General features: G+C 46.6%; 1 protein-coding gene across 1 annotated transcript in view; it reads left to right on the top strand.

Moving 5' to 3' along the window:
* Positions 1–13173, top strand: part of LOC143301259 (soluble guanylate cyclase gcy-31-like) — a 112924-nt gene extending 99751 nt beyond the window's left edge. Inside the window, exons 10-13 of the mRNA XM_076615408.1 lie at positions 1337–1493; positions 4045–4154; positions 5954–6043; positions 12307–13173. Coding sequence (XP_076471523.1) covers positions 1337–1493; positions 4045–4154; positions 5954–6043; positions 12307–13164 — 1215 coding nt within the window. The 3' untranslated portion in view covers positions 13165–13173. The remainder of the gene's footprint in view (positions 1–1336; positions 1494–4044; positions 4155–5953; positions 6044–12306) is intronic.
* Positions 13174–13725: the final 552 nt, after the last annotated feature.

The raw sequence follows: 13725 nt of genomic DNA, 5'->3' as shown, positions 1-13725 counted from the left end.
TGTTTTGTTTCTTTGCGTGTGTGTGTGTCTGTGTGTTGTTGTTTTTCCATAGCATGTTTTCTCAGTTACGTCATACACTGATTCCGTTACAGCTCGTTTGTTGTGTGCAGGGGTTGGGGGTGGGAAGGGGGGGGGGGGGTATTGGGGAGGGGGGGGGCGACTCATTTGCATACTTTGGTTTTGTATTAGCATGCATTATGGACCGTATGTAGGTGCGGATACTGGGTGAAGGAATTGCTTATCCGGATCATCCTCAAAACAAATACAATCTAATTGTCTTCTCCCCCACCTCCTCCCTCTCTGTCTTCTCTTCCTCGTCGGCCGTGCCCACCTCCACCTTTCTCCGCCCCCTGTTTCACTGAGACTGACTCAGCTATAAATTCACGTGGTCAAGGCACAGGCGCATGCTGTTCAGTGCCTCTATATATATAATTACTTTGCAATCTAATATTCCTTGGCGAAGATTTAAAACTGACGAAGTTCCAACTGTCGGAACTTTGCAAGATAAGCTTCGCCAATGGCTTTTTCCCCAAAAAAAAAAACAGTCTATGCCCTGTCTCTCGAACAAATCCAGTATGATAAATAGAATTGTGCAGTCAACAACCATCTATACCTGAAGATCTAGTCACCAGCCCCATCCACATCAGTGTAATATGCGGCTTCTGTTCAAACGTGTGTGTGTGTGTGTGTGAGTGTGTGTGTGCGTGCGTGCGTGCGTGTGTGTGTGTGTGTGCAGTGCGTGCATGTGTGAGTATGCAGAAGTTTTTATATTGATATGCACTTGTATGTGTCCTAATTTCTACTGTATCTGTGTTTGTGTATGATTTTCGATTTATGTTACCTTGTTATGTTCTATCCCCCCCCCCCCCCCCCCCCCCCCCACCTTCCCCCCATGTTCCTTGTGACCCCGGTACACTTGGTAATAAAGACATATTCTATTCTATTCTATTCTGTTCTATTCTATTCTATAATAGTTACCTGTAGAAAGCCATCCAACTGTGCCTGTTCGTTTCGTCATTGTCCATACAAGACGCGATGCAATGGACCTACACTGATTTCTGATGTTGTTTCGCCGACTGTGCGAAAGGGGGATGTGGAGGGGGGAATATGTACAATGTTCAACCTGCCAAAGGGTCAGGGTGGGATTCTGTTCGTGTTTGGTGGCTATGATGATGATGAACGAACACTGAGAGAGGCCGACCACACATGCTGGGGTGACAGACAATACATGCCGCAACAACAGGCCACGCATTATTCGCACGGGTTATCCGTTTTCGATTAGATAGTTAAGACAACCTTGTCACCTAATACCTTCTCTCCTCCCTCCCTGCCCAAGGTGGAGACGATCGGAGACGCCTACATGGCCGTGGCGGGAGCGCCGACGGTGACACGGTTCCACGCCATCAACATGTGCAACATGGCGCTGGACATGCTTCTGGCCATGACCTCCCTCCGTGACCCCTCGTCACAGGACACCATGAGGATCCGTGTGGGTGAGTGCACTGCATGGGTGGCTGGGTGGGTGTGTCGGTGTGTGGGTGAGAATTATTAGTAGTGGTGGTAGTAGTAGTAGTGTTGTAGTTGTTGGCAGGCAGTGTCCACATTTTTTTTTTTCCCCTCAAGAAGGGATGGTGTTCACAAAAGGCATGGATGTTCACTCCGTCAGACATACGGAGGAGTTGGAGGGCAAGGAATGTGGATATGGCAATATTATTATTATTATTGTTGTTATTATTGTTGTTGATGTTCTTATTATTGGCAATGTCCACACAATTTCTGCCCTCAAGAGGGGATACTGTTAATTCACATCAAGGCGTGGACATTTCACTCCGTCAGTCACACGTATGTAGAGGAGTGGAGGGGAAGGATCGAACGTTGATATAGCCTCCTCTTCCTTCTCCTGCTCCTGCTCCTCCTCCTTCTTCTCCCTTCTCCCTCATCTTCTTCTTCTTGCTGTTGTTATTCATTGACACTTAGGTAGCGCGTATGTTTGGTCAGAGACCAGTCCTCAAGGGCTTTACAGTCATTTGCACAGTGAATAGGTTGGTGGTTCGGTTCTGTTTCAAGGTGTCAAAGCATGCAGACAGGTCCATGATTACAAATATTTATGCTATACGCATCTGCTAAAACGGATTGCTGACTTATGTATAATCCAAATCAGGCCTTGAGAGCCGAACCTGTAATTGTAATTTTTTTTTTCTTTTTACTTCTTAACAAACTTGAAGCGGCAGTTGTTGGTTCTTTCGAATCTACATGTTTACAGTTCGCTTTGGAAGTTTATGAAAGCGAGTTGTGTGACGTTTTATTTCGATGATATTATGTGCACAGAAACAGAAGCTGTATGTCAGTACAACTCCCAGGTGTCCATCAGGCTCCACCGTGTGTGATATTCAGAAAAACGGGAATCAGCTGAGAGGCTTGATAAAGGCTCCTGCTTCCCGTTTTCTAGTTACATGTACATAACTTTGTCTTCAGAATTTTCTCGGTAATGTAATTGTGGTATGCCGAATTTCTACAACGTTCGTAACTTTAACTCTCTCCATACGAACGGCGAAAGAGACGACGCTAACAGCGTTTCACCCCAATTACCATCATCAAAATATTGCAAGCGGAAGGCTCTTATACTGAAGAGGTGAATGTTGACAAAGAATACCACAATTATTCTGACGACGGAAGCTAAAGGTTGGGTCATTCAGACACCCACTGGACATCCGAGGGGCCTGTGTAGAGGAGAAGAGAGGACTGGCCGTACTGAGTGAGTTAACCACTACTATTGCACTACTGTCATTGCAACCACTATTGCTACAATACAATGGACTACAATTGATATTAATAGTAACAGTACTGTTGTCGATACCATTACAACACAGTACTACCATTATAAGTACTACTACTTCTCCAGTACAATGGAATACAATTGATATTAGTAGTAACAGTGCTGCTGTTGTTGATACCATTACAACATAATAATACCTTTACAACCACTAATACTACAATACAGTGAAATACAATTGATATTAGTAGTAACTGTGGTAATAGTACTGTAGTTGTTGATACCATTACAATATACTACTACTATTACAACCACCACTACTACTACTATACAATGGAATGCAACTGATATTAGTAGTAATAGTACTGTAGTTGTTGACCATTACATAGAACTACCATTACAACCACTGCTACTAAAATACTATGGAACAGAATTGATATATCCACGAGCGCCGTAGCCGAATGGTTAAAGCGTTGGACTTTCGATCTGAGGGTCCCGGATTCGAATCACAGTGACGGCGCCTGGTGGGTAAAGGGTGGAGATTTTTACGTTCTCCCAGATCAACATATGTGCAGACCTGCTAGTGCCTGAACCCCCTTTGTGTGTATATGCAAGCAGAAGATCAAATACGCACGTTAAAGATCCTGTAATCCATGTCAGCGTTCGGTGGGTTATGGAAACAAGAACATACCCAGCATGCACACCCCCGAAAACGGAGTATGGCTGCCTACATGGCGGGGTAAATAAATAAAAAAACGGTCATACACCTAAAATGTTACATGTCTGTCTGAGTGTGTACGTGTGTGCGTCTGAAATCTGATTGAATGACACAGGAAACGAATGATGAGCGCCCAGTGGCAGCCGTCAGTCGGCTCTACCCAGGTAGGCAACCTGTGGTGCAAATGTCCCCGTGTATGTAAAGCGCTTAGAGCTTGGTCTCTGACCGAGGATAGGCGCTATATAAGTATCCACATCAATCAATCAAGCAATGGTATCAACAACAACGGTACTATTACTACTAATACCAGTTGTATTCATTTGTATTGTAGCAGTAGTGGTTGTAAATCTCCACCCTTTACCCACCAGGTGCACCGAGATTCGAACCCAGGACCCTCAGATTGAAAGTCCAGCGCTTTAACCATTCGGCTATTGCACCCGTCTTATATACCATTACAATATATTACTACCATACAATGGAATACTATTTCATGTTAGTAACAATAGTACTGTTGTTGTCGATACCATTACAACCATGACTACTACCACTGCAGGTATCCACTCCGGAGCCACTGTGGCAGGGGTGGTGGGGCTCAAGATGCCGCGCTATTGCCTCTTCGGGGACACGGTCAACACTGCTTCCAGAATGGAAACCAGTGGAGAGGTAAATAATTAATATCTTACTCCTCCAGTACACCTTCTCCTCCTGGTAATACCAAAATTGTTTAAGTCCCCCTCCTCCCTCCCCTCCAATGTGATTAGATGGTGTACTTTTTTTTTTTCCATGTCAGACCCTCATGGGAATGCCAAGGGCTCTTTTAAGTGTAACTGGTATGCCTACCTTCTGGAAGTTTTGGGCTAGAACTTTTACTGTCTTATGTTGCTGTGTGTGTTTCTGGCTTTTTCTTTTCTTTCTGTCATCTGATTTTCTGCCTCGCTGGTCCATTCACATTATATATATATATATATATATATGTGTGTGTGTGTCCATATATATCCTTCTTTCTATATAGATATGTTATAATTATATATATATATATATATATGTGTGTGTGTGTGTGTGTGTGTGTATCCCTTTGAATATTTTTTTTCTTTTTATGGACTTCATTGAGCATTTTTACTGTTAGTTGTGACGTGTGAAGTTGTTTTGTATCCTAGTTAATGTAATTTCCTGTTTTTGCAGTACAATTGTTTATATAATTGATTATTAATCAGTGGCATGTCCTAGGTTTATGTGTGGTTGCCTGGGCTTATAAACAGATAAAGGTATATACTTTTTTTCAGGTTTTATTGTTTGGAATTAGGATTTGTGTGTATGTGTTTAAGTGCAAATGCACGTGCTCAGTTTTGTGAGTGCTTTCATTCTTGATGTGGCATTGTACAGCAACTGGTCAGACTCTTACACCGACTTGACCTTACATCAAGTGTGTTCAGAATGCCAAGGATTTCACAGGAGTGGGCCTACTGACATTTACTTTTCTTTTTTTTTGTTCAATAAATTACCAGCTTCCCTGTTCATAGGCTGTAACTTCCATGGTTACTCATGTGTGTATACTAAACAGTATAGTCTTCTAAACAGTAAGTTTTGGCGAAAGTCGAGTTGTGCAATGTCAGCGTTCTTAGTGTTGTTCACTGGAGTTGGTCGTAGCACCCGCGTGTCCATGAGTGGATTTTTTTTTAAGCGTCTGTTTTCACTCCTGCCTTACAGGCAGCTACATTCCATTTCCACAGATGACTACATGCATTAGGTCCAGTAGGGAGGTCTGTGGTTGTGTATATCTTTGACCCAACACACATTGATAAGGATGGATGTTTGGTTGCTGGCCGTGGGCTGTTGAAGGACATCTGTTGTCTGATGTATTGCACTGTACTGAATTACATTGTTCTTTATCGCGACATATTTCTGGGAAATTCAGACAGCTCTCCTTGGGGGGGGGGGGGGTGAAGAGTGCATTGCAGTCTCGCTGCAGTACTGTGCCATCCCCCCACCCTCCTTTTTCCTGCCTGCAGGTGTATTTGTTCCCCTATCAAAGTGGATTTTTCTACACAGGGACCACCCTTTTGCAGATTTTTCTTTTTTTTTTTTTTTTTTTTTAGCTTACGCTAAATGCAAGCTACACCTGGAACCTTAATTTATCTTTTCATCTGAATGACTTGCGTCCAGACCATTACTCAAGGTCTAATGGAGAGGGAGAAAAAAAGTGGCAAGTGTGAGCTTCCATGACTGCATTGTGTGTGTGTCAGGTGCAAAAAGCTAAAAATCAAATACGGGATGTTCACACATTTACGCGGCGCTAAAATATTATTTTAAAGTTATAAATTCAGTTTTCAAATCTTCGTGTTCAGGCGGTGGATACTAGTTCTGATCAAGGACCACAGAAAAATGAGTAGGAAGCCCCGCAGTGATTACAAGGTCCATATTGTTTAGTGGTGTCCAGCCAACCTGGTGTGTTTCTGTTTCAGGCCATGAAAATCCACATCAGTGAGACCACACGGCAAGAGCTGATTGGCTATCCATATGCTGTGCAGGAAAGGGGAGAGGTTGAAGTGAAGGTAGTATCCTTCACTGTCCTTTTACCCCCCCCCCCCCCCCCGTTCCTTCTCTCTCTCTCCCCCCCTCCTCCCGTGTTTTAATCAACCTTTTGCCTTTTTACATTTTCTGTTCTTTGATGCTGAAAATTAATGTTCTTTTCACACAAAGCAACACGATTTGATTTTGTTCTCTCCACAAAAATTCTCATTCCCCCACCCCCTTCTTTTTTTGTGTGTGTGTCGATTTCTGTTATTATATAAAAGTATACGTGTAGATGTGGACACACACACGTGTGTTATGTGATCGTAGGCTTCTGAGGTTACGCGTCAATGTCATGTGCATGGTGTCTCATTCTCGTTCGTTAGATGACACTCCAGTCTCCACGCTGAAGCAGCTGTATGCTGCAGGTACGTGCATACGAACGGCGAAAGAGATGACGTTAACAGCGTTTCACCCCAATTACCATCATCAAAATATTGCAAGCGGAAGGCTCTTATACTAAAGAGGTGAATGTTGACAAAGAATACCACAATTCTGACGACGGAAGCTAAAGGTTGGGTCATTCAGACACCCACTGGACATCCGAGGGGGGGTCTGTGTAGAGTAGAAAAGAGGACTGGCCGTACTGAGTGAGTTAAGTCGCACAAGACCTTTCAGCTGTGATCAACTCGTCAACTGGTGAGGACATGCATACCTTGACGTGTGCCAAAAAAGAACTCGCAAAAATGAGTAGCCTTGCCATTGAAGTGTTCCAGTGTATGTCTGTAAAGATCCTTGTGGCAGTTCATCTCCGTTTCAGCACCAGGGATGAGTCACACAAACGATGTTAGCAACGCTGAATAAAAATTTGCTTCGGCGTCAGTTTAGGCAATTCCTTCCCCTGAGTCTACTCCAGACTAAGGAAAAGTTTGAACTGGAAGCAAACAGTGCTTTTTGGTAGGATCGTTTGCTCAACCCAGCTCTCACAACAGGTTAACTCACTCAGGACGGCCAGTCCTCTCCTCTGCCCTACAGAGACCGCCTCGGACTTCCACTGGAAGTCTGAATGACCAAACCTTTTGCTTCCATCGTCAGAAATGCGGTATTGGTTCTCTACATACACCTATTCAGTATAAGAGCCTTCCGCTTGTGATATTTTGGTGATGTTAATTGCGGTGAAACGGTGTCATCCTCGTCTTTTTCGCCGTTTGTATGGAGAGAGTTAAGGTTACAGGTCCAGCTGCCTTTTATGACCAGTGGATTTGATTAATCCACTGTGTCCAGGGCTTGGCATGGGATTGGATGGCAGGACATGATCCTCTCCTTCCGCCATTTTAACTTTCCCCAATCAAAGTCAGGTACCCTGGGTGGAGTGAGGAAAACTGGAGTTAAGTGCCCTTTTCCCAGGACACAATCACTGGATCAGAATTGCAATGTGCAACAGATTCTGCCAACAGCACTGTCTCACAAGAGGTCATGTCAAAAGAACACATTTTCAAGGATTCATAAGATGAGCACCCAAGCATTCATAATGGCGTGTGTGAAATGTGTATGGTGAATGAGCGGGAAGAAACAAGCAATTGTCATGTTAAGATCAAGGGATGGAGGAATAATTTCTCGTAAAAATGTGGCGCCATACTGTCTTCAGAACTGGTTGCTGATATGAGTAAGTTCAACTGGAGAGATTTCACATGTACGGACAGATGGGTGGACAGACTGCAGCAACACAGAGCAGAAAATTTACATCTTAATGTACAGTCCTAGAATTCTGAAGTTCAAAGACACGGTACAATAAGACTACATTAACGGCTGCAGTAAATGCTAATAATAAAAGAAAATAAGTGAAAGGATATAATTCCACATGTCATATCTAGTTTTCAATTAAGATGTTGAAATCTTCAAACTTCCAACTGAAGTTGCTTGGCACAATAAACTTATAAAAAAAAAAAATTTGATAATTGCATGTTATACCACTGAACATGTTTATGAATGAAACCAAAAGGAGTTTGTATTATATACTCCATGTTTGGTGTCATATACTGTACCATGTCAAACTAGGCAACTCCATTCATTGAATACATATAAATAAATAAATAAATAAAAAATAAAAAAATTGAACAAACACTGCTTTCTTGGTTAGAAAAGATTTTTTTTTTTTTAACAAAATGAACACAACACAACCAAAATCAGGATTCAGCACGACATATCACCAGACACAGGGTACAGCACTGGACACAGCACACTGTACCACATACAGCACACAGGCCACAACACCAGGTCCGCCGCATGTGTTCGTGTCCCGTTGTGTAGTCTGCGTCTGTGTAGTGATGTCGTGTGTCATGTCCTGTCCCTCTGGCGGCCTGTTATGTCCTGTGGACCCGGACGAGAGAGTGAGGTTGACGTTGCGCAACTCCTCTTCACTTTAAACAAACTCATCGCGCAAGTCATCAGTCATCCAAAATGACCTTTCATCCTTCATCATTTCATCACCCCCAAGTCCTGTGGCGACAGGCGAGCGACAAAACGACAGGTGTGGGTACACTGGCAGTCGCAGTCGCAGACCTGCACGCAGGCGGCTCAGGCCATAGGGTCGTTCTTCGTCGACAGGAGCAGCGATGGAGCTCGGCAGCCGTCTGAGCGTCTGAGCAGCCCTCTTTAGGAATGCACTGCTCACCTCCCTGGCATGAGGAAGGGGCTAGAAAAGGTGCCCTAAAAATTGCCTGCTCCATACCACCCTGGCCAGCATACCGCGGCTGGCGGGGACCCTACATCAGCGGTCGAAACAACAAGAAAGAAAAGAAAAAAAACAAGGATCGTTCCTCTCACCATTGGTGCTTGGAACATAAGGACTCTCCTGGACAGAGATAACACGGACAGACCCCAAAGGAGAACGGCACTAGTTGCATCCGAACTCGCCAGATACAACATTGACATCGCAGCCTTGAGTGAGACTCGGCTTGCAGGTGAAGGCGAGCTCTGTGAACGGGGATCTGGTTACACCTTCTTCTGGAGTGGACGAGGAAGCGAAGAGCGACGTGAGGCTGGCGTTGGTTTTGCAGTAAAAACAGCACTTGTCAGCAAGCTAGCTGGAATCCCAAAGGGAGTCAACGATAGGCTTATGACCATGAAACTCCCACTGGCATCTGGCCAGAAGCACCTCACCATTGTCAGTGCCTACGCCCCAACCATGACCAACCCGGATGAAGTGAAGGCGAAGTTCTACGAGGACCTTCACTCTGTCATTGCTGCTATCCCTAAAGCAGACAAGCTCATCATTCTTGGGGACTTCAATGCTAGAGTTGGCTCTGACTACATCTCCTGGGATGGAGTGATTGGAAAGCACGGTGTGGGCCACTGCAACCCAAATGGATTGCTTTTGCTTCAGACCTGTGCAGAGCACGAACTGCTGATAACCAACACAGTTTTCTGCCTCCCTACCCGTAACAGGACGTCATGGATGCACCCTCGCTCAAAGCATTGGCATCTCATCGATTATGTCATCGTCAGGAAAAGGGATAGGCAAGATGTACGTGTAACAAAGACCATGTGCGGCGCCGAGTGTTGGACAGACCATCGCCTTGTAGTCTCGAAGCTGAATATTCGAATCCAGCCCAAGAGACGCCCCCAAGGCCAGAAGGCTCCAAAACGGCTCAACATCGCTAAGCTGAAAAACATCACCATCAAACAGTCCTTTGTGGAGCTGCTGGAAGATCGTCTGGAATCCGCCTCTCTGGACAACCAGAATGTGGAGTCTGACTGGAGGACCCTGCGTGAGCTGATCTATAGTACAGCTTCAGAGACCCTGGGACCCATGACCAGAAAGCACAAAGACTGGTTTGATGAAAACTGTGATGAAATCAAGCAGCTTCTGGATGAGAAACGCCGTCTGCATCAAGCCTACCTGAGCAACCCAAAGTCCACATCAAAAAAGGATGTGTACGATGCCATCCGCAGGACTGTTCAGCAAAAGTTACGCCAGATGCAGGATAAGTGGCTGAGTTACAAAGCTGATGAGATCCAGGGATATGCTGACAGGCACGATATGAAGAGGTTCTATGATGCCTTAAAAGAAGTCTACGGCCCCACATCCTCAGGATCATCCCCCCTCCTCAGTGCAGATGGGAATACCTTGATCACCGAGAAGGAGAAAATTCTCGAACGATGGGCTGAGCACTTCAACAGTTTTAAATCGCCCTTCCTCCATAAATGATGAAGCCATAGACCGTCTCCCGCAAGTCCCCATCAACGAAGCACTGGACGATCCGCCAACACCTCTTGAGACCCAGAAAGCAATTCGTCTGCTATCCAGTGGCAAAGCACCTGGCTCAGACTCCATACCAGCAGAGGTCTACAAGGATGGAGGCACTGTGCTGACTGAGAAGCTCCATCAGCTGTACTCACTCATGTGGAAAGAAGAGACGATCCCCCAGGATTTCAAAGATGCATCTATCATTCACTTGTACAAGCGAAAGGGGAACCGGCAAGCCTGTGATAACCATCGGGGCATTTCCTTGCTCTCCATCGCAGGCAAGATACTTGCCAGGATCCTACTAAACCGCCTCACAGCACACCTTGACCAAGGTCATTTGCCTGAGAGCCAATGTGGATTCCGGAAAGAGCGCGGAACCACCGACATGGTGTTTGCTGCAAGGCAGCTGCAAGAGAAATGTCAGGAGCAAAATGCTGATCTGTTCTCCACCTATGTCGACCTCACTAAGGCCTTCGACACCGTGAGTAGAGAGGGACTGTGGAAGATCATGGCCAAGTACGGATGCCCTCGGAAATTTATTTCCTTGGTCAGCCAATTCCATGAAGGCATGCAGGCTCGAGTCCAGGACAAAGGCGAAACATCTGCTCCTTTTGCTGTCACAAATGGTGTCAAGCAAGGCTGCGTCCTGGCTCCAACGCTGTTCAGCCTCATGTTCTCTGCAATGCTTACTGATGCCTTCAGAGATGGCGATGTTGGAATCGACCTAAAGTACCGAACAGATGGTAAGTTGTTTAACCTCAGAAGGCTTCAAGCAAAAACGAAGGTCATGACAGACATCATCAGAGACTTTTTGTTTGCTGATGATTGTGCCCTCAACGCTGGATCTGAAGCTGACATGCAACTCAGCGTTGACAAGTTTGCCACTGCCAGCAGAAACTTCGGCCTTACCATCAGCACGAGGAAAACTGAAGTTCTCCATCAGCCAGCCCCAGGGAAACCCTACGTTGAGCCCAACATCACAGTCAACGGTCAGAGACTCAGTGCGGTGGAGCGGTTCACATACCTTGGCAGCACACTGTCACGAAATGCGACCATTGACGATGAAGTGAACGTCAGGATTGCAAGAGCAAGCGCAACTTTTGGTAGACTCAGTGCAAATGTCTGGAACAGAAGAGGCATTAGTCTTGAGACCAAGCTAAAGGTCTACAGAGCAGTAGTTCTCCCCACACTACTGTACGCCTGCGAAACTTGGACAGTGTACCAACGACATGCCAAGAAGCTGAACCACTTCCACACAACATGCCTCAGGAAGCTACTGAACATCAAGTGGCAAGACAAGACCCCAGACACAGAGGTGCTCGCAAAAGCCACCCTTCCCAGCATCTTCACCATCCTGATGCAGTCCCAGCTTCGCTGGGCTGGACACGTGGCGCGCATGCCAGACCATCGGCTGCCCAAAAGGCTCTTCTATGGCGAGCTGCAACAAAGGAAGAGATCACACGGAGGTCAGAAGAAGCGCTTCAGAGATACTCTGAAAGTCTCTCTGAAAGCGTTTGATATCAACCCTGACTCCTGGGAGGAATCTGCAGTGGACCGTGACAAATGGCGTGCTGCTGTGCACAGAGGCGCCAAGTTGTGCGAGGCCAACAGGACTGCTGCAGCTGTTCAGAAGAGACAGGCCAGAAAGTCACGGGCAAACAAGCTCCCTGACAATGGTATGCCTGTCTTTGTCTGCCCCAACTGTCAGCGAACATTTCGTGCGCAGATTGGACTATTCAGCCATCTGCGCATTCACAGATAGATTCATGAGCATCCTCCCCCCCACCCCACCACCACCCTCCCCCCATCCCCCAGCTGGATGACAACGATGGTCATCATCGATCTCGATGGACACACACCACCATGTCCTGTGGCCAGTGAAGTGTCTGGTAACATGTCCTGCCTGTCATGTATCCTGCATCATCGGTTCTGTCCTGCATCTGGTTATGTGCCATGTCTTGTGTGTGATATCATGTCTTCTCTCTTGTGTTCAGTAACGTATCTTGATACATATGTCGCCATTTCTCTAACCACACCCTGTCTCCCCCTGAACAGGGCAAGGGCGCGATGAAGACCTACTGGCTGCTGGGACACGAGGAGGACCCGGCCAAGGCGGGTCCCACCTGCCCCTTCGCCCAGCTGATGGAGATGGAGCGCCAGAAGCACGCCCAAGACCGCGCCTCCGTCGCCGCCGTCTCCCACCGCCCCGTCTACTCCCCGGTCTCCTTCGAGGACCTCAACGCTGACCAGAAGCTGTCCCCGGGTGCCACCCCTCAGCCTTCCCCCGCCAGACTACAGCAGCACGGCACCACTGGGAAACTGCGCAGGGCCAGTCTTGCCAGCGGTTGTGGTGGTGGTGGTCATTCAGTCCGGGAGGCTTCGGAAGGCCACGCGGTGAATTCCACGTCTTCGTCGGGATCCATCTCCAAGCCGACTCAAGCGGTGCCGCCCACCCGTTCGGGCTCCTGCTCGCCAACCTTCTTCAACAGGGCTGCCCCTGAGGGGGGCGGAGGAGCAGGTGAGAAGTCCCCTCCGCCCAGCTACACTTCCAGCAAACCGCCGTCGTACGGTCAAGGGAACGGGGTTCAGCAGTCGTTGCCACAGCACCCCAACCTCACCAACAACCACAACAACAACCACCACGACACAGTGCAGGGGGAGACTATCCTTGTTCCGCAGGGCACTGTGGCCCAGACCCGATCACCCCTCCCCCACCGCCCCCAAAACAACAAAGGCAGCGGGACCAGCTCTGCCGACAGGGACAGGGACAGGGGAGGCCACTTTGTCAAGGTCACTGGCGGGGTCATCAAGTGTCCGCCTGAACATGATGATGGGAACCCTGCCGACCAGTCTGCAGTGCTCAAAGAGTCTCGGACGGAAAAGGGGAAGAGTAAAACATGTGCTGTGCTATAGGACAGGGTTCTAGGGAGGACACTTTTTTAATTAACAGATTTTGGGAGAAGGACATGTGATATCACTTGCACAAAATGTGGAATTTGCACAAAGAAAATCTATAAATTAAAAAAATAAAATAAAAAATCTAGAGATGTTGGCGCAGTACCTGTGCACAGTATCTACACTAATGTTGAGCTGACACTGACAATTATTACCCTGCAATAAATGTTTGAACTTGCCGACCTGTTCACATCTGCACCATTTTGTTTGTGTGCTGTGTGGTGCGAGTGTCTGTTATGATTTATATTCACATGCCACCCGTACTCCTCTGTACATATTATGTTTGTGGACTTTGCCTTCTGTAGGCCAGTAAATGTAACAGACAAGCCTGAACCCGATGCGACTTGGGTTTGCATGAGATTTTTTTGGTGTGATGTGGGGAAAACACATAAAATCATTATAAGAATTTATCGTGTTCCAATCACAAATGGACTGAGGTGTTCCCATTTCCAGTTCATTCCTACACATTTCCAAACACAGCCACTAGTAAAAATGCTGATAAATGATGCTGAAAAAAAA

Source organism: Babylonia areolata, chromosome 27 (genome assembly GCF_041734735.1).
Source record: "Babylonia areolata isolate BAREFJ2019XMU chromosome 27, ASM4173473v1, whole genome shotgun sequence".
NCBI lineage: Eukaryota > Metazoa > Mollusca > Gastropoda > Neogastropoda > Buccinidae > Babylonia > Babylonia areolata.
Note: the sequence above shows the minus strand (reverse complement) of the source record. Positions and strands in the feature narration are given on the sequence as shown.